The 26569-nt window shown below is 55.0% G+C and overlaps 10 protein-coding genes across 10 annotated transcripts; 3 read left to right on the top strand and 7 right to left on the bottom strand.

Annotated features, from left to right (window-relative positions):
- Nucleotides 1–553: 553 nt before the first annotated feature.
- Nucleotides 554–2003, bottom strand: BKA78DRAFT_355840 (uncharacterized protein; the record flags this gene model as incomplete). Its single annotated transcript, XM_066891974.1, has 3 exons — nucleotides 554–1228; nucleotides 1288–1453; nucleotides 1963–2003. The coding sequence occupies 3 exons, from the start codon at nucleotides 2001–2003 to the stop codon at nucleotides 554–556; spliced, it is 882 nt and encodes a 293-aa protein (XP_066740261.1).
- A 1845-nt stretch (nucleotides 2004–3848) lies between these two features.
- BKA78DRAFT_360325 (uncharacterized protein) lies at nucleotides 3849–5089 on the bottom strand (the record flags this gene model as incomplete). The annotated part of the gene is made up of 3 exons (XM_066892409.1): nucleotides 3849–4783; nucleotides 4850–5031; nucleotides 5080–5089. 3 exons carry the CDS (start codon nucleotides 5087–5089, stop codon nucleotides 4019–4021), a joined length of 957 nt encoding a protein of 318 aa, XP_066740262.1. The 3' UTR covers nucleotides 3849–4018.
- Nucleotides 5090–5862: 773 nt separating this feature from the next.
- Nucleotides 5863–6918, bottom strand: BKA78DRAFT_298678 (uncharacterized protein; the record flags this gene model as incomplete). Its single annotated transcript, XM_066886949.1, has 3 exons — nucleotides 5863–6636; nucleotides 6689–6855; nucleotides 6906–6918. The coding sequence occupies 3 exons, from the start codon at nucleotides 6916–6918 to the stop codon at nucleotides 5863–5865; spliced, it is 954 nt and encodes a 317-aa protein (XP_066740263.1).
- Nucleotides 6919–8321: 1403 nt separating this feature from the next.
- BKA78DRAFT_382461 (uncharacterized protein) lies at nucleotides 8322–9527 on the top strand (the record flags this gene model as incomplete). The annotated part of the gene is made up of 3 exons (XM_066893034.1): nucleotides 8322–8349; nucleotides 8430–8596; nucleotides 8648–9527. The coding sequence occupies 3 exons, from the start codon at nucleotides 8322–8324 to the stop codon at nucleotides 9404–9406; spliced, it is 954 nt and encodes a 317-aa protein (XP_066740264.1). The 3' UTR covers nucleotides 9407–9527.
- Nucleotides 9528–12122: 2595 nt separating this feature from the next.
- On the top strand, nucleotides 12123–12903 carry BKA78DRAFT_27743 (uncharacterized protein). Its single transcript, XM_066885582.1, has 2 exons — nucleotides 12123–12442; nucleotides 12496–12903. The coding sequence occupies exons 1-2, from the start codon at nucleotides 12338–12340 to the stop codon at nucleotides 12862–12864; spliced, it is 474 nt and encodes a 157-aa protein (XP_066740265.1). The 5' UTR covers nucleotides 12123–12337; the 3' UTR covers nucleotides 12865–12903.
- Nucleotides 12904–13550: 647 nt separating this feature from the next.
- BKA78DRAFT_27209 (uncharacterized protein) lies at nucleotides 13551–14491 on the bottom strand. The gene has a single exon (XM_066885525.1). It carries the CDS (start codon nucleotides 14390–14392, stop codon nucleotides 13913–13915), a length of 480 nt encoding a protein of 159 aa, XP_066740266.1. The 5' UTR covers nucleotides 14393–14491; the 3' UTR covers nucleotides 13551–13912.
- Nucleotides 14492–15005: 514 nt separating this feature from the next.
- BKA78DRAFT_27211 (uncharacterized protein) lies at nucleotides 15006–16139 on the bottom strand. Its single transcript, XM_066885526.1, has one exon. It carries the CDS (start codon nucleotides 15808–15810, stop codon nucleotides 15205–15207), a length of 606 nt encoding a protein of 201 aa, XP_066740267.1. The 5' UTR covers nucleotides 15811–16139; the 3' UTR covers nucleotides 15006–15204.
- A 1159-nt stretch (nucleotides 16140–17298) lies between these two features.
- Nucleotides 17299–18000, bottom strand: BKA78DRAFT_27262 (uncharacterized protein). Its single transcript, XM_066885535.1, has one exon. The coding sequence runs from the start codon at nucleotides 17880–17882 to the stop codon at nucleotides 17421–17423; it is 462 nt and encodes a 153-aa protein (XP_066740268.1). The 5' UTR covers nucleotides 17883–18000; the 3' UTR covers nucleotides 17299–17420.
- BKA78DRAFT_287388 (uncharacterized protein) lies at nucleotides 17485–21239 on the top strand (the record flags this gene model as incomplete). Its single annotated transcript, XM_066885729.1, has 5 exons — nucleotides 17485–17972; nucleotides 18592–18916; nucleotides 19051–20106; nucleotides 20365–21057; nucleotides 21103–21239. Exons 1-5 carry the CDS (start codon nucleotides 17970–17972, stop codon nucleotides 21237–21239), a joined length of 2214 nt encoding a protein of 737 aa, XP_066740269.1. The 5' UTR covers nucleotides 17485–17969.
- Nucleotides 21240–25459: 4220 nt separating this feature from the next.
- BKA78DRAFT_27253 (uncharacterized protein) lies at nucleotides 25460–26394 on the bottom strand. Its single transcript, XM_066885533.1, has one exon. The coding sequence runs from the start codon at nucleotides 26256–26258 to the stop codon at nucleotides 25881–25883; it is 378 nt and encodes a 125-aa protein (XP_066740270.1). The 5' UTR covers nucleotides 26259–26394; the 3' UTR covers nucleotides 25460–25880.
- Between the last annotated feature and the right edge of the window lie 175 nt (nucleotides 26395–26569).

Here is a 26569-nt window from a genome sequence, read left to right on the forward strand (position 1 = left end):
CCAGATGCTTGAATGCTCCTCAAGCGTTGCGTTTGGTCGCTGAGACTCGAGGTCTACATTCATTGTGTGGCCTACAATCCTCCCCAGCATAGAGCACGACTGCTGTCTCATGAGGGAGAATAGCTGCGGCATGCGGCACACGAGAGGTCTCGAGCATGACAACTCGCAACACAGCAGAAGTACAGTGGTAGCGACATGGAATCGTCAGGGATGGAGCGAAAAAGGATCGTGGTAAATTTCAGCAATAAGTGTCAATTCTCTCTCTGCAATATTCAACCACTGGCCAAGCAAATCCTGCCGATATTCCAAGCAAATCCTGCGGATATTCCAAGCCAACCCATGCCGCATCGACCTATAGTGTTGAAGAAAAATCAAGTAGTCCTATCCCCATTTCGCCTTTTTCTGCTTTTGCATCCCAATGAAATCGGTACCTCGACTCCCGATATTTGCAAAATATCCACTCTGCCGAGGTCTTTTGTCTGCCGGATTTTGGCAGTATTGAAGGCCGCTGCGCTGGCAAAGCCCAGCATCCTTCATCGATCGACGCACTCCCTCACTCGCTATCGCTACTTTCGCTATATTCGCGTTCGTGCAGTGGTTGGTTCCAGGCCTCGAACGATGATGCTACGTCGCACCAGTCACAGGTAGCCGATGTATGACAGGAAGGATTGATCAGGTGTGGTCCCCATGTGCGGAAGACCTGCATCGAGGTGGTACCACAGCGAGGACATTCGCGAAATCTTGCTTTGTTGTCGGCCTGGTATTGAGTGAACTCGGCCCAGAAGCCCTCGATTTTGTCTGTATTGGCTTTGAAGATCTTGACTTCCATGAGCTTATCGAAATGCGTCGAGGTGTAGTTCAGGACCATGTCGCGCAAGCCTCTGTCTGTGCTGATTGTCGTCTTGTAGACCTTCTGGGCGATTTTAGAGACGTGCTCATGCCACCAGTACCGTTCTTCCAGAACAGCTTCGGATTCCTCGTCGAAGTAGCGGTAGAGCCTTGTCATGGCCGCGGTCTTGAGTCCGTCGATCCAGTATTTGTCGGCAAAGGCGTAGATTTCGGCATTGCAGATTCCGTCTTCGTAACATGGGAAGTCTTCTCCGAGATCTTGTTCGAACCGTTCCTTCAGCATATCTTCATCCACTCCGCCTGTGTAGCAGTAGACAAGCATAAGCTTCACCAAGAAAGGGTGATCATCGTCAAGGTTGACCACGCCCGTCTTAGCCTCCTGATTTATATGTCAGCCATCGTTTTGCAGCTCTGTTGCAGAGCGAGCGGAGCCCTCACCAGAAACAGCGAATCCGGACCGCAAGCTTTGCTGAAGAACTCCGATTGAGCGCAAACGATCAATTTGTGGACGTGGAACTGCTCGCCTCGAGAGCGAATGGTGAGGTCGGTGTCTCGCTTGCTCTGGAATCCATCGCTTGCGTTTTCGCCAGGCCGGGAAGCCAGCCTGTGGTGAGGTATCAGCAACGTTCGTTGAGGTAGTCGAGAGGCCCGATTCACCGTCTTTGCTCGCCATGTTGATGATATGGCTTGCGGCTCGCAAGCAGACCCAGGTGCGGACGGCCTGCTTGGAAGAAAAGGTGAGGGGAGAAGGTTGAAGGTCGAAGGTGAAGGTTGGAGGTTGAAGGTGGAGGATCGCGGTGCAACGGGCACTGTAGAAATATCCGCAGAGCGACACCAATCCCGTTTGGGAAGTCTCGGTCGTCGTTGAGAAGGCGCGCAGGCGCATCCTGCCCGGGCAGTCACCTAGTCGGGCACAGCAGAGAAGTTCGAGCAAAGTATGGTTGAAAGCGCTTTGAGACCGAAGTGCCAGCGCTTGATGGCTCCTTATCACTACGTGTTTGGAGAGTGCTCAATTTCTATCTTCAAGGCAAAGGAGCTTGAATGCTCCCTGTCTCGTTACATTCTGCCTTAGCACCGAAAAGGGCCTTGAGTTGGTGGTTTCCGATCACCCACCATGACCAGGCCAGCAAGATTGCAGAGAGGATCTTCTCCATTGTTATATCACCTCGTATTTTCGAAGTGTTCCGAACGAACTACAGCTTTCCCTTTCGACGCATTCCACGCTTCGTGATTCCAAGAAGCGACCCGAGAAGCCTCTGTTCGTTTCCACGCAAATCATCTTGATCCCTTACTCTGCTCCGCCCGATCCTCAGCCCGTCGAAAAGACCCCTGCCCATCACAAAGCTCGCGATCCAAAATCAAGGAGCGCCGGAAGCGCTTTCGCTGTTGTTGGTCTTGAGAGATTTGGTCGCTGGGCTGGCCGCTCCGAGGTCCATCGAATCCGTGCCTTTGTTGGATGGTGCTGATAACTCCGCCTGCTCATCATCCGAGCTGTCCGTATCGTCGCCAGGGTAGTTGGTGTCCTTTAGTTTGTTCCACTCCTCCATGGTGAAAGCCCTCCTGCAGTAGGGGCATGGATAATATTCAGGATTGTCGGTGCCAAGGTCTTTCCACCACTTGACAGACTGCCAACAATCCTTCTTGCAGCCTGGACACTCGCGTTGTCGACTTTCCGTATCACCTAGGTACTGAACGTATTCAGCCCAAAAGCCGTCAATCTTGTCCATAGTAGCTTTGGCTCGTCGAAACGCAATCAACTGCTCGAATCGTTTGCGTGTATGCTCCAACACCACGTCGCGCAGCCCTCGATCCGTGCTGGGCGTCGTCTTGTAAACTTTGCTTGCAACTTTTGGGAATATTACCTCATCCCAATCGTCGCAGGGGCAGTGACTAAAGCAGGAGAGATATCTGTGTAGGTAGTCCTTTGCTTTGATCTTGAGACTGCTGATTTGATACTTGTCAGCTAGCGCGTAGATGTAGGCGCAGCAGTATCCGTGGCGATAACCATTTTCGGTCTCATCCTTTCGGTCCCAGTCCGATGCAGACTTTCCGCTGTTATCCGCCCATTCATTGAACAAGTAGCTTCTGATTTCGCCGGTATAGCAATACACAAGCATCACCTGAACGAAAAGAGGATCGTCGTAGAGGTGAATGACACTGGTCTTTGCTTCCTGTTTCGCAAGTCAGACCAATCCCACGTATTCATGCAAAAGTCGCCCACCTTGAAGGGCGAGTCTGGATCGCAGACCTTGCGAAAGAATGGCGACTCAGCCGCGACAATGACCTTGTGAACGTAGAACCACTGTCCTCGACAGGTAATCGTGAGGTCGGTATTCCATCTACTTTGGAAACCTGAATCGGCATGATCCTTTAGGCCTGAAAGCCAGCCTGAAAGGAAACTCAGAATCAGCGTCGTTCATTCGGCGGACGAAGGGATGGAATACCGCTCATAGTGGAGGCTTTTGGCGCGTGCCGATTGTTTGCGCAGGAAGCTCTCGAGGTCGAGTTGCAAGAGGGTCGATTGTTTGGGTGTGTAAGCACTGAGTAGTGCAAAACAAAGAGGTAGAGAAGTTTTTGTGCGCGACGCGCTGCAAAGGAAGACACTCAACCCGCACCAAGCCCGATCGGGAAGCCTCTCTTGTGAGGAAGGTGCGGTAAGGTTTTGGCACACACAGACACTATTGCTGTAGGTTCATTGCTGAGCGCTCTCAAATCTCTCATAGTAGAGCATCTTAACACTTTTCGCCAAAGGATTTTGCGAAGTGTTAAAGGAGAACTGAATCACCAAAGACCAGGGAGCATCCATGCATTTCTGCGCCATCATGATGTTGACATCTCTTGCAGCCAACAATCACAGCCTCACTCCAGGCCATGACTGGTTCTGTGCCTAGCTCAGATATGCCTCTAGCTTGATGAGATCCAGAAAGCTCTGGCGGTGTGTCACGTTAACGGCAGGAAAGTCACCTCGAATGAAGACCAAATCAGTCAATTATGCTACCTCCCTTGTGCAGCCTGCGGTCTTCCCAAATTCATGAAGCAACTAGCTCTTCCCATCCGACTTAATTCGTTGCATCCAGCACCCGGCAACTCCCTGTGATTCTGACATGCCTGTTCTGACCCTCACTGAACCTCTCGCTGAAGCCAATCTCTCGAATCTTGGTCGAACCAATCAGACTCCATCGCAGACCTGTAGCTTGCGGTGTTTGACCGGTGCCACGTCCGTCCCAAGCTCTGGCGAACGGTGGTCTCGCTTCCGTTTCCTAGACTCAGTCTCTTCATCGGAGGAGCTCTCTGAGTCGGTGTCCTTCTCTGCACCTCGCAGCTTGTTCCACTCTGCGAAGTTATTGCCTTGCTTGCAGTGTGGACACTTAAGCCAGGCGCGATATTTTCCACGGACCAGCCACGCGGGAAACGACTGTATTGAAGTTTTTAAACACTCGGGGTTTGGGCAACGACGAGATCTTTCGCGAGTCTCAGTGGTGTATTGAGCAAGCTCTCCCCAGAATCCGTCGATTTTGTCGATCTTCGCCTTGAAACTTCTCTCCTGCATGAGCTTGTCGATGTTTGTTGACGCAAAATACAGGAGAAGGTCGCGTAGCCCTCGATCTGTATTGGGGGTCGTTGCATACACCACGCGAGCAAGTCTGCGAAACTCAGTGGCCTGAGTCTCATCTTTCTCATTGGCGAGCTTTCCCTCCAGATAGAGCTTCAGTGCTTCTGCCGTGTGGTCTTTCAGCCGAATCAGTTGGTATTTGTCTCCCATCGCGTAAAGCCGAGCATGGCACATGGCGTTTCGATAGCAGAATCCATCGTGTTTGCAAAAGAGCTGACAGTCGAGGCTATAGTCCAAATCATTCGAGTAGCAAAAGTCAAGCATGACTCGAACGAGGTCGGGATCCTCATCGACAAGGTCGATGATACCGGTCTTTGCCTCCTAGCTCGAAATAATTAGTCTGGCTTTTCTCGTGAACGCCACATCATTTACAAGGGAATATCATACCTGAAATGGCGAATTTGGGTCACAAGCCTTTCGGAAGTACTGTGATTGTGCGCCGAGGATGATTTTATGAACAAAGAACTCCCTGCCCTGACAGCGGATCGTGAGATCGGTGTGCCACTTCGCCTTGAAACCCCCGTCGACAACAAATTCAATAAGACCCTCGTGGAGATCTGAAGCTGGACCTAAAGTGTCAGTCTCATTCGAGAAGTCGAGGGTAAACGGTGACATACATCCGTCCATGATTGCTCTAGAGGCGCACGCAGGCCGAGCGCGGCCAGCCCGGCTGCGAAGACGAAAGGTGAAAAGGATAGCGAGCTATCGTGCGAGCCGCTCAGCGAAGGAAGATGTGCGATGAGAGAGAGGGAGAGTTGAAGAGGAGAGAGGGTTTGTACGAAGCGCTGCGAAGAAAGATGTGCGCAGATGATCGACACACTACGCCCGATTGGGAGGCCGGGGTCTATGAGCGGGAAGGAACGACTACGGCCACGCTCAACCGAGCGCTGGCAGGGTCAACGTCGGTACGTCAGCACGTGGAGCATTCAAGACCACGTTGTGATTAGGTAAGTAGCTATTGCCTACTGCAGCCATGACCTCTTGTCAACTGCTCATTCTGTCAATTTCAGAGCTCTCTCTCCATCCTGGTGTACCCCAGGGAGCTTTCAAGCATCTCAAGCGCATCAAGAAGCTTTAAGTGCTCAAGGACTCTTTCCGAGGCACAGGGAGCATTCGAACGCCTTGAGCGCATCATGGAACTTTAGATACTCAAGGACTCTTTGCCGAGTCACAGGGAGCATTCAAGCACCTCAGGCATATCGTGGGACATTGCATGTAGGACTCTTTGCCGAGTCACAGGGAGCATTCAAATGCCTCCAGCGTCATCAAGAACTTGCTTCTATTTGCTTGTCTCCAATTCTGAATTCGCCCATTTTTGACCTGCTAGTATTGCGGTATTCCCAGTCTTGTCGAGTGGCACTCATTTTTCTCCCAACATCCAAGCGCCCTCTTCCAGCCCTTCAACGAGCACCAGAAGCCTTCCTCTTCAGCGTGCTTTGTCTGAACCTCTGTATCTTTGCTGCCTTCCCTCGCTCTCTCTCTTCTTTGCGCTGCACATCCAGGGCTTCGACGTTCTTGCCTTCCTCTTCTTCGTCAGTGACCTGGTCGGCGTCAATCTCTTTGTTCCACTCCAACACAGTGCTCCATTTTCCACAAGAGCGACACTCTGCCCCGCCTGCTGATGGAGCCATTCTGCGAAAAGCCCAATTCTCAAAGGAGAAGACCATCTCAGCTCGGCAAATAGGACACTTGCGGGCTCGCTCCTGGGTGAGCGCGAGGTACTGGACGTAGTCGGCCCAGAATCCATCGATTCCGTTCAAGATGGCTTTGCAGCTCTTGTACTGCATCAAGTTCTCAACCCTGCGTACCATGTGGTGCAGGACCAGATCGCGCAATCCACGATCACTCCCTGGTGTCGTCTCGTATACCAGACGAACGATGCGCGAAAACAGAAGACCGTCCTCGCCTTTGCTGCCAATGTCCCTCGACACCACTTCGTGTAGCCCGTCCTCAGCTCGGCGCTTCAATCCATCGCAGCAGTACTTGTCGGCTAGGGCGTAGACGTAGACAAAGCAGATTGCATCCCCGAACTCGCAGTCGAGGAGTGGATGATGTTTGTTGGCCCATTCATTTGCCCTGTTGGCATCGAGGTCTCCGGTGTAGCAGTAGATGAGGAAGAGTCGGACGAAGAACGGATCATCGTTGTCAAGAACGACCACGCCGGTAAGAGCCTCCTAAAGCCAGATCAGTTAACGAATTCAACTCGTCAATGCGCAGAAAACTTACCTTGAAGGAAGAATTGGGACCGCACATGTTGGCGAAGAATGGCGAGCAGGCGCCAAGGATGACCTTGTGCACGTATAAAGTCTCATCTTTGCACCGGATGGTCAGGTCAGTGTTCCATTGCGATTTGAAATTGTCGTCGACGTGGACCTTAAGGCCCTTGTGCAATTCTGAAGCTGACGGTCAGCGCCTTCCAGCCACAGGGTGGTGGGTGGCATACCCGATTGGTTCATGTTCTTTGTTGGAGTGGATGAGGTGAATTTTGGCAGGCAGGCAGCGTCTAGAGCGCGCAGGCGAGGGAAGAGGCAGAATGAGTGCGCTCAGGCGGATGAGGTGGACGTTGGCAGGCCGCGTCCAGAGTGGAGAGGTGAGAGAAGAGAGTTCAATATGCACGAGATGCGCAACAAAGACGTGAGCACTCAAGTAGATGAGGTGGATGTGGTGGGCCGAGTCCAGTGCGAAGAGGTAGGAGAAGAGAGGAGAATGTGCGCGCGACGCGCGACAAAGATGCCAGCACACGGATGGATGATGTCACCATGGGTCGTAAAAGAAACTGCGACTCCAAGGCGGTGTGGGGTGCTTGAATGCTCCCTGTAGCTGTCCATTCAAAAGCTCAAACGTCTAAGTCATTAGGGAGCAAGGTGTTTGATCACTCCCTGAATACACGTACACACTTCAACTTTTGACTCACAAAACGACAAAGTCTGGGAAGATGACTACAAGTAGCATTCAAGCACCTCGACCCGGGGTCGCCAATCATTTTGCGACTCACTACTATGAGGTGGATGTGGGCAGTCAGGCTGCGTTCAAAGCAAAGTGGCAAGGGAACCTGAGAAGGTAGAAAAAGTCTCCCTCGTGACACACCCAGCAAAGTCCGCTGCCTCCCTCCATGTTTATAATTGCAAAAACCCAGTCTATCTTCAAGGACGCTGGCGTGTGTCGCATGGGAACGTCTTGGTGGCGTGCTTGTCGGGGAGGTGGTGATTTCGATGGTGTTCGCAACACTGGATCTGCCTCCCGCCACGCCATAACCATGAGTTCGATCCACGTCAGGTCCGATTTCTTTTCCCTTTTTGTCCTTTTTTGGCCTTCCCGTTGGGCAGATACGTCCTTGCATTGTCAGTGTTTAGGCGAAGTACCGCACGCATGATGACTCCCTGGCAGCCCTACCACTTGCGGCGACAAAGGCTGGTTTGAGGTGAATGACAAGGACCCCGTCAAGCAAGAAGCCGCAGGAACCTCCTCCGCATACCCTTGAAGACCCAGGCTCCAGAATGCAAAGTCTCAACCCCTGTTGAAAGATGGAGTCGAGCGAAGAAAGTGAATGCGAGGCGAATTTCGTGTTGAAAAAAAGACGTTTCTGATGACTCCCTGACAGCGCGGTTTCCTTCGACATGGGCTGCGTCGAGGTGAATGGCAAGGACTCTATCGGGCAAGCACCGCACCTTCCTCCGCAAGGTCTTGATGACCCTGATTTCCCAAACGGGCTTGGTGCCACTGCGACGCGTCTTCTTTCCACGCTGCGCGTTGCCCGCGCTCTCTTCCCTCTTCACCTCACCTTTCCCGCTGCTTATCGAGTCATTCGTCACGGCGTCTTTCAACGAGTCCCACACCGTAGAGCCCTCACCTCGCCTGCATGCCTCCTGAGACCTTCAAATGGATAGGTACTCTCTTGCCCTTGGTATTTTGTCTCCGTCATTACAATGTCGCTTGAACTTGGAAGCTAACGCTGCGGCCGCCTCAGGCTTTTTCAACAACCTCAAAAAGTATCCCGAGGCCGACTTTTCCCTGAAACAACAAACGGATCTTATCGTTCGCTGCAATGGTAAAGAGTTCCACCTCCACAAGATAATACTCGGCACGCAATCGGAGTTCTTTGAAAAGGCTTGCAACCCCGACTCTCCATTCACTGTAAGTACTCTCGGAAATTTCCAGCTTCAGGTGGACTTAGCCAGAACACAGGAAGCCAAGACCGGTGTCATATCCCTCGACGACGATGACCCAATCCTGATCAAGTTCGTATTCGCCTTCTGCTACACATGCAGCATCGATATGGGAATCCTGGACGAACTGTACTCGAAACGGGCCCCGGAGCACGCAAACCTACTACGGTGCATCGATGCATACTCGACCGCTGACAAGTACCGGTTTACTGGACTTAAAGATGGCATCAAGGCCGAATTCAGAGTCCATTTCAGCCGCTTCACGCGCCGGGGCACGCTCTCTCCATCATTTTTCACCAAGATGACGATGAAGATTTTCGAATCTACTCCTAGTACCGACCGAGGACTGCGCGAACAGGTCATATTGTATGCATCCAAGCATCTCGACAGCCTCATAGTGCACGAACAGTTCAAGGACAATGCGAACAGCATCGACGGATTTTGGTCAGAAGTCATGAGCCTGAACTTCCGAACTAGGAAACGTGGACGCCAATGTCCGTCATGCAAGGGCATCTCGACGACGTCTTTTGATGACGGAGAGAAATCGGCTCAGTGCAAGAAGTGCCGCGCATATCGTGATATTGACGACTGGAACCAACCAGCAGCCGATCTGCAATGGCATCACGATGGCGAATACTCCTCAAGCGATGAGGAAGGCGAATGCGAAGCTTCTTCAAACAAGAGGAAGCGTACCGAAGAGCCCAATGGTGAGGATGGTGCCACCAGGGACGGTGACAAGACGGTTGATGGCAACATCAACCGCCAAGAATCGGTTTAGTGAAGACTGGAAGGGCTCTGGCTTGGACCTCCGGCCTCTTTCGTCGGCTCCCGCTGGCATTTGACATAGTCATTAGAAGTGGGATTGATTTGCTATGGATGGCGGCTGAGGTAGATTCGTGGTTTTTGCAATTGATATTTTTGACGTTGAAATTCTGCGTGTCGAGTAATGGACGTTGCGTCGGACTTAGCTACTTATCTGGAGACGTGTCGCACCCCCGTATGTGACCCTGCCTATTCTGCAAAACGCGAGGGTGGATGAGCGGGATTCCATTGGCAGAGTACGGTGGGCAGATTGGGTTGGCGGGATGGTTGAGAGGGGAGACGATCAAGAGACGACTGGTAGCAGCAGACGACCGGGAGAACTGAAAGACAGCATGGATAGACGTTGCAAAATTGTAGTTCGGTCAAAATACCCCCACATAAAACGAGGCCCGCATTTTGGCAAATCAACGCCAATTTTCTTGCGCAACAATAGACAGCCGGAGAGAGTAGACTAAAAGAGTAGAGCAAGCAGCAGCAGCAGCAGCAGCAACCCCAAGCCGTAAGTATAAAAGGCGGGGGAGCGAAGCACGCAGCGTGGGTGGCTGGAAATTCCGACAACTACGCAGTCATCTTCGCAGTCGACGACCAGTCTCGCAGGTTCGTCCCGATTGCCACTCGACTGACTGGATCTTCCGATGACGGGTTCCCGGTTCGCCACACACGCGGATGGCTGGAGGCAGAAAACCCAACTCTGCTTTCCAGGGCCGTCTTCAAGTCTCCCAAGCTGGTGTGCTCGATGTCATAATGCTCTCAGAGAAAGCGACGAGCAACGGATGGCGGCCGCGTAAGTTTGCACAAACCTAGTCGATTTCTTTCCAGAAGCGTGGAAACAGCGATATCTGGATGCGCGACATGTCGGAAATGGCGGTAGGTGACTTGAAGTACACGAGGATGGACCTGTCGGCCAACCGACTGATTCATTACGCCAATATCTGGACTGGCGAAGTGCCAGAGACGGCTTCGGGACGGTGCTTTCCGTCTCTTTGCAGGCGGCGGACTCTCAGGCGCCGAATTATACAGCCTGTACTGCAGGAACACATGGAGCTGGTTGATGATCATGCTCACTGCCAGCTTTTTGGGACCTGTTTGTTCCCACGAGCGGTCGGTCTCGATTGCCACCACCATGCCATTACCACCACCGCTGACAGTCCTAGCCGATTGAATTGACACTCACCGTCCGTACTCGTAATTTGGTCTCGCGCTTGTCCGCTTTTTTGGAGGTGAAATTTTTGACGTTGAAACTCTGCGTGATATTGCGTCGGACTTGGCCATTTGGAGACATGTTGCACCCCCGCGGTTGTCACGTGTGAATCAAGTCACGTGCATCTCATGTGACCCTGCCCCATTCGACACTCACTCCATCCAAGACAACCACGAAAGCAGACGAGACCACGCCGCAAAGCTTGTGGTAATGCGAAGCCATTGGCCTTGACGGGTCCTCAGTACGAACGGTACGTGGACTTGAACGCTGTTTGACCGCCTGCGCGCGAAGAACTGACCGACTGATTGACTCGCAGACAGACCTACCTACCACGATTCCCGCCAGCGTTTCCCCCTCTTTTTCCGCCGAGCGGACTCCAAAACGGCATCTCGAAGGCTCGACTTACCGGTGAAAGGCATCCTCCGTCTTCGACCTCCATCGTGAACGTACAACGAATCCGAGCAGCAGCGGCCGCAGGTGGAGGAGAAGAGCAACATCAGCAGAGGCAACAATCTCACAGCTCACTCCAGCACCCGCCGTCCGTACTCGTACTTACGTATCGCGCTTGTCCGCTCGCCCGCTCTCTGTCGTGTGCGCTCACCTTGTGCAATGCCGAAGTCCGTTGGACGCTGTGGTGTTTGAATAAGCAGCAGCACTACCACCACCACCACCACCACCACCACCACCACCAGCAGGGCTGACCGGGTGGTGACGAGACTCAGGACACAGCGCCCCCTCCCAGCGAAGATCTGAGTCGGGGGCCAGGCACAACGCAACGCAAACGCAAGGTCAGCATCACAGGCGGGCAAATAAACGGACGAGTGCTGCTGTGTCCGGTAAGCAAGGATGACGCCTCTTAGGAGAAAGAAAGGCCAGACAGGATCGGCCGGCTGGCTTGCTGGTGGATGGTGGTGGCTCGCCTGGGGCTTTGCTTTCGAGGGAACGCCGCTGCTCTGCACTCCTCAAGGTCCAAGTTTTTGTGCAATTGGGCCACCAACCAACACGGGAAGACGCGACGACACCCCGAATACGACGGAATCGCCATCTCGATCCCATTTACTTTGGCGCAGCTGAGCAATTCATGCCGTTGACGAGCGACGCAAAAGGCGTCATCTGCGCAGGCAGCAGGAACCGCAACAGCTCGCTTGCGCCGCCGGCCGCAGCAGACACACAACTGGTTGGTCAGGGTGCGCGACGACGCGCGTGGAGGCAGCAGATATCGAATCTGTACTCGGCCTGAAAGAGAGAGCGGCATTCAGTTGGTGACGAAGTTGTGCAACTCGACCGAGAAGCGGGCTGGCTGGCTGGAGAAATCCGCGCGGCTTTCCATATATTGCAAGAGCTTGGGATGATGGATGGTGGTGCCGCGGTGCGGTGCGGATCGGGACGCAAGCCGGCGGCGGCGTCAAGGAAGCAGCATAGACGCGAGAATTTCTAGAATGGAGCTAGAATTTGGGAATGCTGGTTTCGTGGAGCCACAAGGTCGAGGATACACGGCATGAGTTGAGCGAAAGAAAGAGGGGGGCGGAAGGGTGGGCGGATCGGACGGGGACATGGAGGGAGCGCATGCGCGGCGCGCGTGGGGGCGAGGATCTTTTTCATGGCTGAACAGAAACCAAGCATGGGGGACCTGAGCCAGGGAGCCAGCGGGCGGAACGAACACTGAGGAAGACGAGGGGGAGGGAGATGCGTGCGTCGGTGGGTGAATGGGATGGAGCGAGGTGGTGTAGCCTTGCACCTGGTTTGGAGGTACAGAAGGAAGGTCACACCAAGCCCATCGGCACGCGGGAAGTGGGTATCTCAGCACCTTGCATCGCTGGATGGCTTTTCATGGCCGACAGCAGCACAACCACAAACCACAGCCACCACCACAATCATCGAACGCCGACGCCCACTTTCTCTCTATGCACCGCGACTCAAATGCACAGCAGCTTCCGGACGGCCATGGCTTTCGCGGCGACGGCGGCCATGGCGGCATTACAACGCAATCTGGCAATGTGGTACAGCCTGCATGCTTGCTCCGCCGCCCAGCCCCTGCAGACTACCTAGCGCACCGCCGCATAGGAGACGAGAGCAGCAGGAAAATGCTCTCCGAGAGCCATTCCTTTTATTTGGGATATGCAGAAAAACAAAAAACCGGCAACAGAGCTCTGCGACTGCGTTGCGGCGATGGTAAAACCCGGAGGCCGGATCAGGTCAATTGTTCCGACTGACGTGACAGCATCGACGGGCGACCCTATTGTGCCCTCTCCCTCGTTTCTTGAGACCACGATGCACCAAAGAGAGGCAATTTACAAATGATCAAACGGCCGGCAGTCGAGGCGAACAGATGACGTGTGAGACAGACATATTGCCGCGAGACAGCAGCCAGCCCCAGCCAAAGCGTCGCCCAAAAAAAATCGAGCCCAGCCAGCCCGGCGGCGATGGCCCAGAATCGCTCGCTCGCTCGCTCGCTCGACCAAGGGGCGTCGTCGAAAGCAAACGGTCATGCGCGACTGTCCGCCCGCCCAGCTTCTAGTTCGACGGCTTGGATGCATGACGGCCGCCGCTTACAAACCCACCATTCACCCACTCAAGCGAAGGAGAAACAACTGTAGATGCACACACCCGTCGAGCACATGCGAGACGAGATCAGAGGACTGCTCGACCAAAAGGCTGCTCTGCTTGCGCTCTCGCTGCAGCCCAGGAAATAACCGCTGGCTATAGCTCCGGACGACTGTCCAAAGGTAGTCGCAACGCCCATTCATCCTGCGCCCGGGTGCGAGCGATGCCAGAATATCTACGCTGCCAAAAATGGGGCTCGCGGGATTTGCGAGATGGTGATAGGCGCCCGTGGGGAAAAGTAGAGATTCTTGGTGCCAAAACTTGGTGACACGCGACTATTCGACAACTCCTCGGACCAGAGTTTGCAACGGAAATTGACTTCTATTTCTGACTGAAGAGGTTGAATGCTACCAATTCCTACAACGTACGACTTCGACTATTTGATTCTATCTGCGTGCTTTGAACGACAAATGCATCTTGGGCAGAATATTCTTTCCATGTGCCACGACTTTTGGCACCAGGATCCAAGGCCCAGGCGCCTCTCCGCCGGAAGATTGCATCGTCACGGGACATGCACCTGCGATCGACCTGGGAATTCAAGACGAGAGCCATGCAAGCCACGTCAGCCGGGGAGAGGAGGCGAGAATGGGCAGCCGGCGACTACAGGCGCGCCTCGTGCTGCGTGTAGCAAGATGTTTGATGTCTCTCTCGTCATTCTTACAAAGCCCACCTCATCTTTTGCTGCTGTCGTCGAGTTTCACGGTGGCATGCGTGGATGCCCCTGCTCCGCGGTTGCCTGCCGTGGTTTGGCTGTTTGGCGCGCAGGCTGACTTGGTTGCTGCTGTCGACGACGACCTTTGGGCGACGGTGAGACTTGGAACTCGCCAAAGCGCAGTGTTTCACGGCTGAGGCGCTTGGGGCAGAAACGCGGAGGTTGCGACTTGAGGATATCAAATGGCACGTTTTGCCTTGATGCGCCCCAGTCAGTATCCGTCGAGTGGCATGCCACTTATGCTTCGCGGCGCGGGACGGGTGCGTAATCAACGCCCTCTTTTCACACACTCTCTCCATGGCATCCACCAGCTTCTTGATGCAGACTCGGCCTGACATCATGATGGAACCGGCGCGCATGCATCGGCCCATGCACGATACCGAGCTAGGGCCAAGTGCTGCCATGGACCTGTCAGAAACGGTCATTCAGGCCTGACCCCAGCGCGCAAAGAGCGGCACAGCAGGGAGTTCCCCGCGCCGATGGACATTTGTCGCCAGGCCGTCCGCAGCCAAACCGTCAAGGTAAGAGGAAGCGCCGTCGAATTGGTCGAGCAGGATTGCCAAAAAAAAGATTAACGCCGCAAGATCAAGGCGCCCTGGCGTGCTCGAGGAGCTTTCAAGGTCATGCGGCAGATTGCCAAAAAAACAGAATCAACTGCCGAAAGTCGACTTTGCGAACCGTTGATGTTGTTGTCATGGAGAGTGGATCAGCCAAGGTGGGTGTCTGAGGCGAGCGCAGGCATCAGCAGCTCCTTGACCGCTGCAACAGCGGGAAGAGTCTCAAGGAATCTCGGGAAGCCAGGGAAGGGCCTGAGAAAATCACGGGCTAGGGAGCCCTGAGCTCAGTCTCTACAAGGTTCGTGACACGCCGTGACAGCAGCAACCTTAATTCTGCGTATACTCGTCGTCGACTACCGGCCTTGTGTCCGCCTTTTCCAACAGGCGCGACTGCGCAGTCGCTCGCCTCTGACTGAAACTGGCTGAGTGATTTGGTAGCGCACCTCGCTTGGACTTGTTGACCGAGCAGAAGCGCCTTCCGGAGGGAGCCGTCCAAAAGGACATGCAATCCGGCCGGCAGTAGAAGACGTTGAGAAATAGAAAAAAGCACGCATGTTGCAGGAGCATTCAACCACGATCTGCCCGCAAGATAGGAGCAGCGTTCCTGGCCGGCGTGAGCGAACAAGCATGAGGACCCCAAATTCGGCCCCCGTCAACAATGCGTGGACCGTTGGACGTGCCTACGGGTAGACATGGGTGGCCAAGATGCAAACCAGGAACGTCAGCCGGGATCCACGGGTGGAGAGCATCAACAGATCAACATCAACAACATGTCGGCGTGTGCTACGCAACTGGACGCGGACCCGTCGCCAGGCTGACTCGAGGTTGCTCGTGGCGATCTCCATAGCACATGCACCAGAAGTGATCAGTACCAGCCGCTCTTTCTGCAAGGCCTTGACCGCGGCAAACGGAGAGAAAATAAAAAGTGTGATACGCAAACGACAATATGGAGCTGCAAGTCGCCGCCTCGCGGATGGGGCGAGAACTTGGAGCATTGTGTGCGACCATGACTCGACGCTGCGTCCATCATCTCCGCGCTTTGCCGGGCGCTTGGCTGTCACCAGTTGCGTCTCATCACGTGTCAGCTGTTGGATTCTCTGTGCGGCACCTGAACGCGCGAGTCGACCGCGAAGACTGCATCCTCGGCCGGTCTGCGGTGCCATGCAACTGCATTCGTTCCCTTTTCGCGGCCAAGAGCAGAAGCGTGCTCCGCACACCAAAAGGTCAGCTGCGGCGCGGTTGATGCCATCTCCACATTGACGCGTGAACGCGCCGCACAATCTCATCCAAAGGTCTAGACGTCCGAGGTCCAGGGGCCAATCATCATGGAAGCCGGGCGGGTGAGAGCGAGGGCTTTATCATGCGTCGAGGGCAATCGCTCTTTGAGCAACTCGACGTCCATCATGACCTGATTGATCATCACCGGAGCGGGCGACGCATCCACAATGATCAAGCCGCGTTGAGGGCTCTGCGGGCGCACTGGCGTTTTTTGAGACCAAGTTTCGTGCTCGTATCGGTCCCGGTTTTGGTGGCCCGAGTCGCCATGCCATAACAAAAAAGACGACAACAACAGCCGAAGAAGGGCGGAATGTCATGCTGATACAACAGCCGTTTCTTGCCGGTGGTTGGCGAGTCGCCGGTCGGCTGCGAAGAGGTGAATAAACATGAGACGCAAAGGACCGCGTCAACAGCAAGGCGGCGTTGGAGCAGGCGAGCGAGGGCGCGTTGCGGTGGTGGCAAGACGAAGTTTGTTCAGAGTTTCTTGCGACGACGACGTCGGGGAGCATTCGGGACGACCAGGCCGATGCTTCCGCAAGGCCGACTGCGCTGGTGCATTCCAGCCCAAGGCACCACTGGGAGCATAGCGAGCAAAAGTGTAACCCATGGGATCCTCACGCGCTCCAGTCGGTTCGGGCTCCGATTCAACGACGTGACGACTACGATTCAGCAGGTGCATAGAGTGGTTGCGCTAGCAGCCGTGCCAAGCATGTTTTCTATTCTCCTCGACTGTGGTTGACAGCTGCAACGCGACGAAAAAAGAAGGCGAACAAAACAACGACAGCGGTAGGGAGCGAGCGAGCGAGCAGCCGGGATGTCAGTTACGTACGCAGAACGAAGGCGCCGATCGCGTCGAAGCACAGAGCCAGCCTGGGCACTGAAAAAAAGCCGGGCGGCGGGAGTGGATAGGCCATCCGCCCGCGGAGGAGCAGCCAGTGGTGAGTCGACGCCGTTGTGCCGCGCCATGTCCAACAAGCCGACCTATCAGGGGCCGAGGGAAGAAAGCGCCCGAACGCCATCCAGCCCAGCGGCGGCAGTGGTGTTTGCGGTCGAGGACGACATGAGTGACAGCGGGCTGGATGGTGTGGCTGGTTTGCCTCTAAAAGGTCGACGACAGCGGGACGTACAGGCCAGATGCTTGGGGAGTGATCGGCCGTCTCCCTTGTCTGCGCAAAACAGCTGCTCTGTGCGCGTCGATTATGAGGGATCGGACGGGGTAGAGGCAGACTTGTCAGATCTGGAGCGGCAGGTGACGGGGCGCGGCCAGAGAGAGAGGGAGAGCAACGACAAGGAATGGGAGAGCCGGGGGGTGGTGGGAGGTGGTAGGGGGTCGTGGGTGTGGGGAGTCATCAGGGGTACGCGATATTTGGACATGGTGTTGAAATTGAGGTGACTACAAAGAGAACGAGGACTCCTTGTGCACACAAGTGCTTCTTGCAAATTTCATGGAGTTATCGCAGCAATGGATGGATGCCATTGTAGAACGAGCAACAATAATGCAGGCATACAGAGTCTCGGGTTTCACGGCGAGAGCATTACTAAGGCCCACGAGTCAGTTGTATGGATTAGGCAATCCCTCCGTCTCTGCAGCTGGGGCGAGTGGCTTACGGGCGGGCTTTTAGGGTGGTTTGAAGTTTATATTTGAGAGGTCAGGGCTCCACTCATCCGCTGCAGCCAGTAGCACGCGTAGTGACTGGGGCCTTTCCGCACGGTCGCCGTTGGAAGCCTGTCTTCGCTCCGCCTGCCCGCCCACACTGCTATCGGGAGCCCAAGAACGGACTGACTTGTGCTGGAGTCGTAATAATAACAAGAGAGAGAGTCCAGGGTATAAGGAAGGTCGGCGCCTGTGGCGGAGAATCTTGTGAGTCTCTCCCTGCTCTTTCTGTGGCCTGCCTCTCTCCACCGGACACGCTTGCCCTGTCATTTTCCATCCACTTGGTGCTTGCTTGCTTGCAACGACAACAACAACAACTTCTTCTCTTGCCATCGCCTCATTGTCGCCCGGCAGAATTGTCGTCGCTCGCGCCCATCGCCGTCGATTCGTCTCGCGACAGCGTCTGATCTCTGCATCACACTGCATACCTCTTCCTGTCAATTTCTCTGCGCGCACCGTCACCGCGGGCGAGTCATCGTATCCCGCATCCCGACCGCGTGCTCCCAAGGCTACATGGTTTGTCCCTTCTTCTCTTCTTACCCCTCCCCAGCACTCGACCACCTCCCAGCCTTGCGCCGTCGCCTGCTGTACCTTGTCAAGCAGCTTGATCCATGCATGTTGCGTCCGGCGTCTCGTCTGCGCCGGGCCCAAGCTGCGTTTCACCTAGCTCGCTGTACACCTCACCTGCCCGACTCTGTTCTTTCTTAAGCGACCGCTGTCTGTCGCCGACGCCGCCGTGATCCACGGACCCTGTCCCCCCCAAAAAACACTGTCACATCCTCGTCGGGCCCCGGCTTTGGTCGTTGAGACACTCGCTCGAGGGCAAGAGCCAAAAGAGAAACAAGGAAAGCGCATTCGAGCTTCATACCTGCGAGCGCTGCGCCTTCCTTCTCTTCGCCCCACCGCGTCATCACCTACACATCCATCCCAAACCATCACCATCTATTCTTTGCTTTTTCTATTTTCTCCCACTCCACCTCGAGGGGCCGCCTTGTTTCACTTTTCGGTTCTCTGTCCATTTCCTCTTCGCACGCAGGGGTCGACCACCGCTCATCCTTTTCGCTCAATCGTTCCGCCAGCCACACCGCCGACTCTCACGTCGCGCACATCCAGCTAACGTTGGCGCGCTTCCCAGCATCATCCCCACTCGGCTTCGCAGGGCCTGCCAGCTCCGCAACCTCATCCGCGACCAGGTGTCCTACAACAACACACACAGCATCATCCCAATTCTCCTCAACAACCCCAGCATCCGTCGCAGCACCCAACCACCCAAGGGCCTTACGCCTCACCGCACCCTCCGACGCCCCACGGTCTTCCCTCGCAGCAACAGCACCAATCCCCCTACGTCAGCAACGTTCAAGTCCCTCCCGGCCAGCACCCGCAGGAGGTTCCGTACTACGCGTCGGCTCACCCAAGTCCCTATAGCACCAACAGCACTTCGGGAAGTTACACGTCGTCAGGTGCGTCTCTCTCATCTTCTCTCGTCAAGTCTGCCGTCGTTGATGGCCAGCTACGCGTCTGAACGCGCGCGTTGTCGTCGTCGTCGTGATCGCCACAGGGAAGCCGTATGTTGTGACTGACGCGTCTCTAGAAGCTTCAGACCTCTCCATGGCCACCGCAACCATGAACAGGCAGTTTCCGCCCATTTACCACACTCCGCAGTCGAATTCGCCCGCGTCGATTCAGTCGCCGCAGCACGATCAACATGGCCGTCCAATGTATGGCCAGTCGAACCCCCAGGTCGCCCAAGGCATGTACTATCCGCCATATCAGATTCCTGGGCAAATGCCGTACACGCACCAGCAAACGGCACCAACGGCTCCCAACATGCCGCAGTTGATGTCGAACCAGCAAGCACAACCGGCGATGCATCATCAACCAGCGCCGCATCCTCACACGCCAGGGCTTCCGGGAAGTCCACGAACCAAACTCAACCAGACTCCTCTGCAGAGGCCGCCATCAGGACTCGGACATCCTCAGGGGACGCCGACAGCACCTCCGGGCAGCGCTGGTAGCATGCACTCGGGTGCTCCTCCCAACTCCAACGTCAACCCGAGCGCCGCTCCCGGCCCGATTCCCGCCACGACACCACTGGTAGTGCGCCAAGATTCGAACGGTGTCCAGTGGATCGCTTTTGAGTACTCGAGAGACCGCGTCAAGATGGAGTACACGATCCGCTGCGACGTCGAGTCCGTCAATGTCGACGAGCTGCCCGCGGAATTCAAATCTGAAAACTGCGTCTACCCGCGCGCGTGCTGCTCCAAGGACATGTACAAGGGCAACCGCCTTCACTATGAGACCGAGTGCAACACGGTGGGCTGGGCGCTCGCTCAACTGAACCCGTGTCTGCGCGGCAAGCGCGGACTCATTCAGCGCGCCGTTGACAGCTGGAGGAACAGCAACCAAGACCCTCGTCTGCGCAGCAGGAGGGTACGACGGATGGCGAAAATCACCAACAGGAAAGCAGTACAGCAGACGCAGCCTGGTACCCACTTGGCAGGACCTGGTGCGCCGGCCGCAGGTATTCCTAATTCTGCTGGGATTGCTGGGGCTCCTCCCAGGCCTTCAAACATGGGAATGGGCGGTGCGCAGCTGCACCACCATCATGAACACCCGGGCGGTGCGCCGGACGGATCGGGTGACGTTAGCGGTATGTTCCAACAAATGTGATGCGCGACTTTGAGATTGCGCTCTTTTGAAACGGATTTGCAATGATAATCATGTCCTGTCGTTTTATATCGCACTTGTATTGCATGTACATTATTACTCCTTTTGATGTAACTTTTCCCCCGCACTGCACCGTCGTTTGTACCCGTCTGTACCCATCTCGTCATGCACGACATGTACCCTGGCGCAGATCGCGATCGTCAGACAAGGTAACGATAGCTAATTTCTCTTTTTGGTGTAGCCGGGAATGAGTACAATGAGGGAACCCACACCCATCACCACCAGGCCCCAAACGGCCAAGCAGGCGCTCCTGCTGGCGACGTCCGCCAAGCAAACAGCTTTTATCCCACCTACCCGCCCAATCCTGCGGCTGGAAATCCCAGCATGCCGCCGCTCGAGCAGTCCATGGCCCCGGTTCCTCCTCCGCCATCCCACGCAGCTTCGGCAAACAAGGCGCAAGAGGATGAGGAGCGCAACCTCGAGCTCTTTGGCGACCTTCCCGAAGCCAAGCGCCGCAAGTTCATCCTCGTCGACGACGCTCAGAGGGGAACTCGTGTGCGCGTCCGCGTCATGCTCGACCAGGTCAACATGGAAGAGATGCCGGATTCCTACCGCAAGAGCAACTCGGTTTACCCCCGCTCCTACTTCCCGACCCAGATGCAATCGCCTCCCGCGTCGCCTCGTGGAACCCGCTTCTTCACCGATGACCCTGAACCTGAGGAAAAGGACGACGGCACGAGTGGTCCCATCCCCGTCACTGGAAGGACTTTGGTGCCTGTGCCGATGCTCGACGGTTCCGAGGCCAAAGTCCCACGTCCTCGCATGACGCGGGCCAAGAGGCACAAAGAAGTCACCCTGAACGACCTGGGCTACCGCATGACCTGGAGTCAGAGCAGAGTGTTTGCAGGACGTACGCTGTTTCTGCAGAGATCTCGTAAGTAACTGATATGAGGGAAAGATGATGTTCTAACAAAAGCAGTCGACGCCTACCGCAACAAGATGCGTAGCACCATGGTGGCCGCAGGTCAAGACGTTGCGCCGCACTTTGAGACGCGCGTAGGCAAGAGGCGCTGGCTTGAGCGTAGCAAGAGGTCGAAGCGCGACGCCTCGCCTTAAAAAAGCACACGAAGAGCTGTCAGCCTGCCGGTGGCTTATCTCGAGATGATCTGCGAACGAGGGCCTTCTTGCGCGACTCGAGCGTCAATCCTGGTTTGACGCGGGCACAGCTTCCTAATTAGGCCCCTGCATCCTGTCTCTCCCTTCATCGATTACGCGACTGCGGCCCGGGAATATTAGGATCCCCTTCCCTACAGAGAATCATGTACCCACCTCTCTACACAGCAGGGGTTGGATTCGAGGAGCTGCGCAGGCAAACGAACTGCAGTCCATCGGTGTAACATTGGATTGCTGCATTCGGCAACGCACACACAGCTCCTGCAACATTCAACACTCGCCCGCGTCAACCATTCGCCTCTGCCTGCTTGATGTTCCTCTGCGCCATCATCACCCAGTACGGCTTCCTTGACTGGCATCCCTGGCCCGACTTCCTTTTCCATGCGGATGCAGCGCGGCTTGCATTGCTGGCAGATCTCAGCTGCTTTTTCTCGAGAGCGCCCTTCATCACGGGTTCGCCACGGCTCGGCCTGTCTTCCCCTTTTGCACACCCTGCATTTGCCTCTACACAACGTTCCCCTATCTTGTACTCTTTTTTTTTCACATCATTGCTGACTACTGCGGATTTCGTGCCAAGCGGGGTTCTGTTTCCGTAGGTTCTCAGATGGCTTACTGCGTTTTCCAAAGATACGATTCCCCTGTAAACTTGACAAGCCTGGCACTTCTTTTTCTTCGTCTGTCAATTTTGCTTTTCCTTCTCTCGAGGTGGACACTTTGCTTGGTCCTTCTAACGGGAATTGGAAACAATGGCGGCCTGTCCGTTGTTGAATCCGTCTCCAAACAGGGCTGAGTTCAAGGTTCCCTCACCCTTTTCTGCTTCCCCTTTTTCCTTTCAGTTGTCGTGCTTTTCATGAAAGACTGCTGCTGCACCATGGCTTTACGCAACACTGCAACTTGCCCCATTCTCCTTCCTGCACTGCAACATGTACTCTTTTTTTCCTCCCCTACGCCCCGTCATGTGTGAGAATGAAAAAAGATAGGGACGGGACACACGATTTGAAAACAAGCGAGCGAGGGTGGGAACGAAAAACACAAGACCCGTGGAGACGATATTATTCGCTCTGGCCGCAATGAGAGACGATCGAGACGAGGGACGAACGACTGGGACGGCTAGCGCTGCTGCTGCTTTTTGCTCTTGCGCGCGTTGTTGCTTTCGTCGCTCTTGGGTGGGGGAATTGGATGGATTGGATTGGATGGGATGGAATCGGATTTGCGCAATGGGACCGGTTGGTTGGATTGGATGATGGAACGATGGATGATGGATGGATTGGAAATGGATTGGATGGTACTCGGGCGGGTTTTTGGATGTGTTGCGAGAATTTGTTGTCTTTTCGATTGCGTCTTTTTGGTTGATGCTGCTGTGCTCTGCTCTCAATCCCCTCTGCCTTTTGGATCTTGAAGTTGTCTCTCTGTCGTTTTTTGGATGTAGTGTACGCTGTCTGTCTTTGCTTCTGCTCTACCCCCCTTTTCGAGAACAGCTGAGCTGAGAATATTATGGTGTGGTGATGACGGACTGTTGATTTTTGTCGGTGTGTGTGTGGGCGGTTTGTCGATTGTGCTTTGTGCTTTGTGATGGTGATGGGCGGTAGGCCTGTGATGATGCGCTCACTCACTTGCCAACATAAATTTCCTTTGCACCCTTTCTCTGTCCCTTTCCCTTCCCCCTCCCCCTTCCTCGTCTGTCTCTCCTCCAGACCCCCCTTCCTTCTCCAACAACGACACTCACTCCGCACGCCCGTCCTGCTTCAAACAATTCGTCTGTTGTGCCAGCTAACATCCAATTCTCTAGCCCGCAGAATTGAGGAGAGGCAACTCCAACTTGATTCCGAATGCCTCGCACCGCACCGCGTGTGCACGGCAACACGCATCCATTACTGGGTTTCCTGCACTTCGGCAGTCTCTTGGCTAACCTCCGCTTCCTCCTCCTCTGTAGCTGCCTCCGTAGCTGCCTACTCCGGAAACGACATGCGCAAACTCACGTCTCAACTCCTCCGTCCTCATGTCGCGTATGCTTCAAATCGAATGACAAGGAGGAGAAGATGCGGATATGCTGCTCTGGTGTCGTTGATCGAGACGTTGCAGAAGGTAGAGGTGAAGAAGAGGAAGAGGGAGAAGGAGAAGAGGACAGATGGGGTAGGGGTAAGCGCGTGAGGTTGAGAAGTGGCGTGCGGTAAGGAGAACGACCTATGGGCTGATGAGGAGGCTTTGCCTTTGCCTGGGGTGTGGGAAAAGGGGGGAGGGGGAAGAGTGTGGATGCTGGATGCTTTTGTTGCATGTACCTCTATTCTTGCCCCCCTATTTTCCACATCAGCGTCAAGAGTTGTTGGGGCTCATCTGCCCACAAGTCGTCGAGGCTTAGAGAGCCCAAAAGTCGTGCATCTTCAAGAGTCTATAGCAAAGGCTTCACGAATACCGCCTCCCTGCCCAAATGTCGACGCGTCGCTGCTACTTTTTAGCTTTGTTTGTATAGACAGCCACCGCGTCCCCTGAGCGTTCGTTGGTATTTGAAGTGCGACTTGTAGGGTCTTCTACTGGTGTACTGCTGAATTGGAGAACTCCACATACAATCACAGTCGCTGCTGCAGCTGCTATTCAACTCTCAACCGCGCATCCCCTTTCCCCTCCCTCATCAATCCTGAATCCATCCATCCAACAATCGAGCGATCCGAATTTCCAAGCCCATCTCGCACCACTATTGCATCTCTGCTCTTCTTACACAATAGCAGACACAAGAGCATCAACAGCACCTGCGACCTCCTTTCGCGTAAAGACGCATACCTGCAGTCCTCGTACAGTAGCGAGTACATGCAAACACGAGAAAATGAAACACAGCAACGTATAGAAATCTCCCGTACAAAAGAAGCTTAATACTTAATATGGAGCAGCTCCCGTCCTTATTTTTAGAAATGCAATGACCGATACGAAGAACCCGCGGCTGGCTGGCTTCTCACACAAATGAATGTTTGTAGCCGCGCGGCCGACTACGGTGCTGGAATATCTACTGTATGCTCATACTAACATCTGCATTGCTCGCTATCTGGTCTGGTCTATTTTTCACGTCTGCTACATACCTGTTCATCGCAGTAAATGTTGCGGCTCCCTGCGGTAGTGGCATCACAGTTGCAAAGAACGAACGGGCGGACAATTGATGACGCCTCTCTACTTCCTCAACCTACCTTACTTACTGTAGCTGGACGAGTGGCGGAAGCAAGCACGCATCGGATCTCGCAAGCCGTGAACACAATTGGATAGCGCTGCGACAGTGCAGTGCTTCGCAAAAGACTTCGCCATCCATCCCGTCCTGTCGGCAGGCAGACGCTCCACTCCGGATTCGGTTTGGATGCTGCGTATTTGGTCCTCTGGCATGATTCAGGGTCCACGCACGTCTTCCTAGCTGAAGCAAGGCAGCAGGGGCGGCACGGGAAGAGTTGGGTAGGGATACACTGAGCATTTTGACAAACGCCTTTGAGGATGATGGACGGGTTGGGTTGATCGAGATGAGAGGAGATGAGATGGGATGGGATGAGGAGGGAGGCTGTGGTGGCATGCTTGTGTAGATCGAGTGTTTGCTCTGTTTGGCTGTGGATGGAGGGATTGAGGAAGGGTGCTGCCGAGGTGTTCATGAGTCGTGATGGTGGGCAGGAGGCGAGCTTCTTGCGGTGGAGTGAGATGGGGAGAGAAAGCAGAACAGCATGAAAGGCATGAATAGTGATTGCTGCTGGAGAATATGGAAAGAACATCATTTCCAGGACAGAGGTGGACGACACGACACGATTCGCATCGTCGCGACATCTCGCTCACTCGCCACCCCAAAACCATCTCGGCACAGTGGATCCTCAACCGTCTCCACCTGGCCATCACGAGCACCGCCCAAAACAAACCTCTCGACGCGTCTGGATCGCTTCATCCCCACAAAACCCACCGTCCGGCACAATTCCCTCATCCATCTGACCGGTTGCGGGGAAAAAGGCGTGTGGACGGGCGCGCCGTCGAGCCGTCATGTCACGTCATCATTTGGCAGTCGGTCGACAATGTTTTGCTCCATCAGCGGCGAAGACTCTTGTTGCGGGTGTTTTGCTTAGAGGCAGGGACTTTTGCTGCCCGGCTGCTGAGGGAGAGGCGGACCCACTCTGACTGAATGACTGACTGACTGCTGCTTTGCTTATGCGCAAAATCGGCACAGCAACGGCGGGCGGATGGCCTGCTGCTCGATCCTGCTCCTACGTTTGCTCCTCGCTGCACCTGGCAACGGCGTCGACAGCTTCGCGTCTGCCGTCACCTGTCAGCCAAAAAGTCATCCATCTCTGCTCGTCTGCTCGCGCCCGGTCGGTCGATCGCTCGGCGCAGAGTGGAGTCCAAAAATGGTGGTGAGCGCCTCTTCGCTCGTGCTCGTACGGCCACATCGGCCCGGGCGCAGCGCTGGCTGGCTGGGCTGAAGGAGCTCAGGTGCCGGCGGGTTCCGTGAAGAAACAATTCAGGTCGTGTCGTCAGCCTCTAAAAAAAATGCGCGGAATCAGCCCTGCGCTCGTACGGTACGGTACGGTACGGCAGGGTGGCGTGGCTGAAGACTTTTGCATTCCTAGGCTAGCAGCAAAGGGATGCAGACATTGACAGGTGCCAGGCTGGCATGGCAGGCTCTCGGTCGGGCGGTCGGGAGGGAGCGGGAGCGGGGTTGACTGCGGGGAGAGCTTGGGCGGGCTTGATGGAGCTTGAGCCCTTTGGCCGTCGGGTCGGGGCGCTCGCTCGGTCGGTCGCTTGGGCTGTCGTCTCGAGTGTCAAAAAGGAGGATGTTTGTTGTTGTTTGGTGGGGGTCTTGCTTGCTGGAGCGTGGTCCATGTGAGGGATGGGCCTTGAGACGGGCGCTGCCACGACGGCCATGTCCCAAAAAGTCCCCTGCGACAACACGCCAAGTTCAGAGAGATGGATTGCACTGGCCAATGTCTGCAAGGCGCATTCGGCCATATTGATATCACCAGCTTACGTAGGCTGGTGGAGTTGACGATGGGCATTGCGCGGCCTGAGAGAAGTTGGTCATATAAATTCGACATGTCCCCAAGCCCGACTGCTGGCACTCTTTGCCCTCGTGATGCGCGTGCGAGAAGCCCGACTCTTTCAAACGACCCGATTCTGCATGTTTTTAGCGCATGAAACGACCATGACGACAAGACGTTTGTTCCAACGACGGCGGCATCACCGGTCACCGTTTTTGTTTCTCGACCTGATAGCGCGCAAACATGTACAGTGACGTCGAATTGCCAGCACGCAGAAAGACG

Source organism: Phyllosticta capitalensis (assembly GCF_038381095.1).
Source record: "Phyllosticta capitalensis strain CBS 128856 chromosome Unknown BKA78scaffold_10, whole genome shotgun sequence".
Lineage (NCBI taxonomy): Eukaryota > Fungi > Ascomycota > Dothideomycetes > Botryosphaeriales > Phyllostictaceae > Phyllosticta > Phyllosticta capitalensis.

Coding starts and splice junctions, on each gene's coding strand:
- BKA78DRAFT_27743 (XM_066885582.1), top strand. CDS start 12,338: ATGCGTGCGTCGGTGGGTGAATGGGATGGAGCGAGGTGGTGTAGCCTT. Junction 12,443..12,495: donor AGCCCATCGGCACGCGGGAA/GTGGGTATCTCA, acceptor GGCCGACAGCAG/CACAACCACAAACCACAGCC.
- BKA78DRAFT_27209 (XM_066885525.1), bottom strand. CDS start 14,392: ATGACCGTTTCTGACAGGTCCATGGCAGCACTTGGCCCTAGCTCGGTA.
- BKA78DRAFT_27211 (XM_066885526.1), bottom strand. CDS start 15,810: ATGAGATTGTGCGGCGCGTTCACGCGTCAATGTGGAGATGGCATCAAC.
- BKA78DRAFT_27262 (XM_066885535.1), bottom strand. CDS start 17,882: ATGCAGTGTGATGCAGAGATCAGACGCTGTCGCGAGACGAATCGACGG.
- BKA78DRAFT_27253 (XM_066885533.1), bottom strand. CDS start 26,258: ATGGCCGAATGCGCCTTGCAGACATTGGCCAGTGCAATCCATCTCTCT.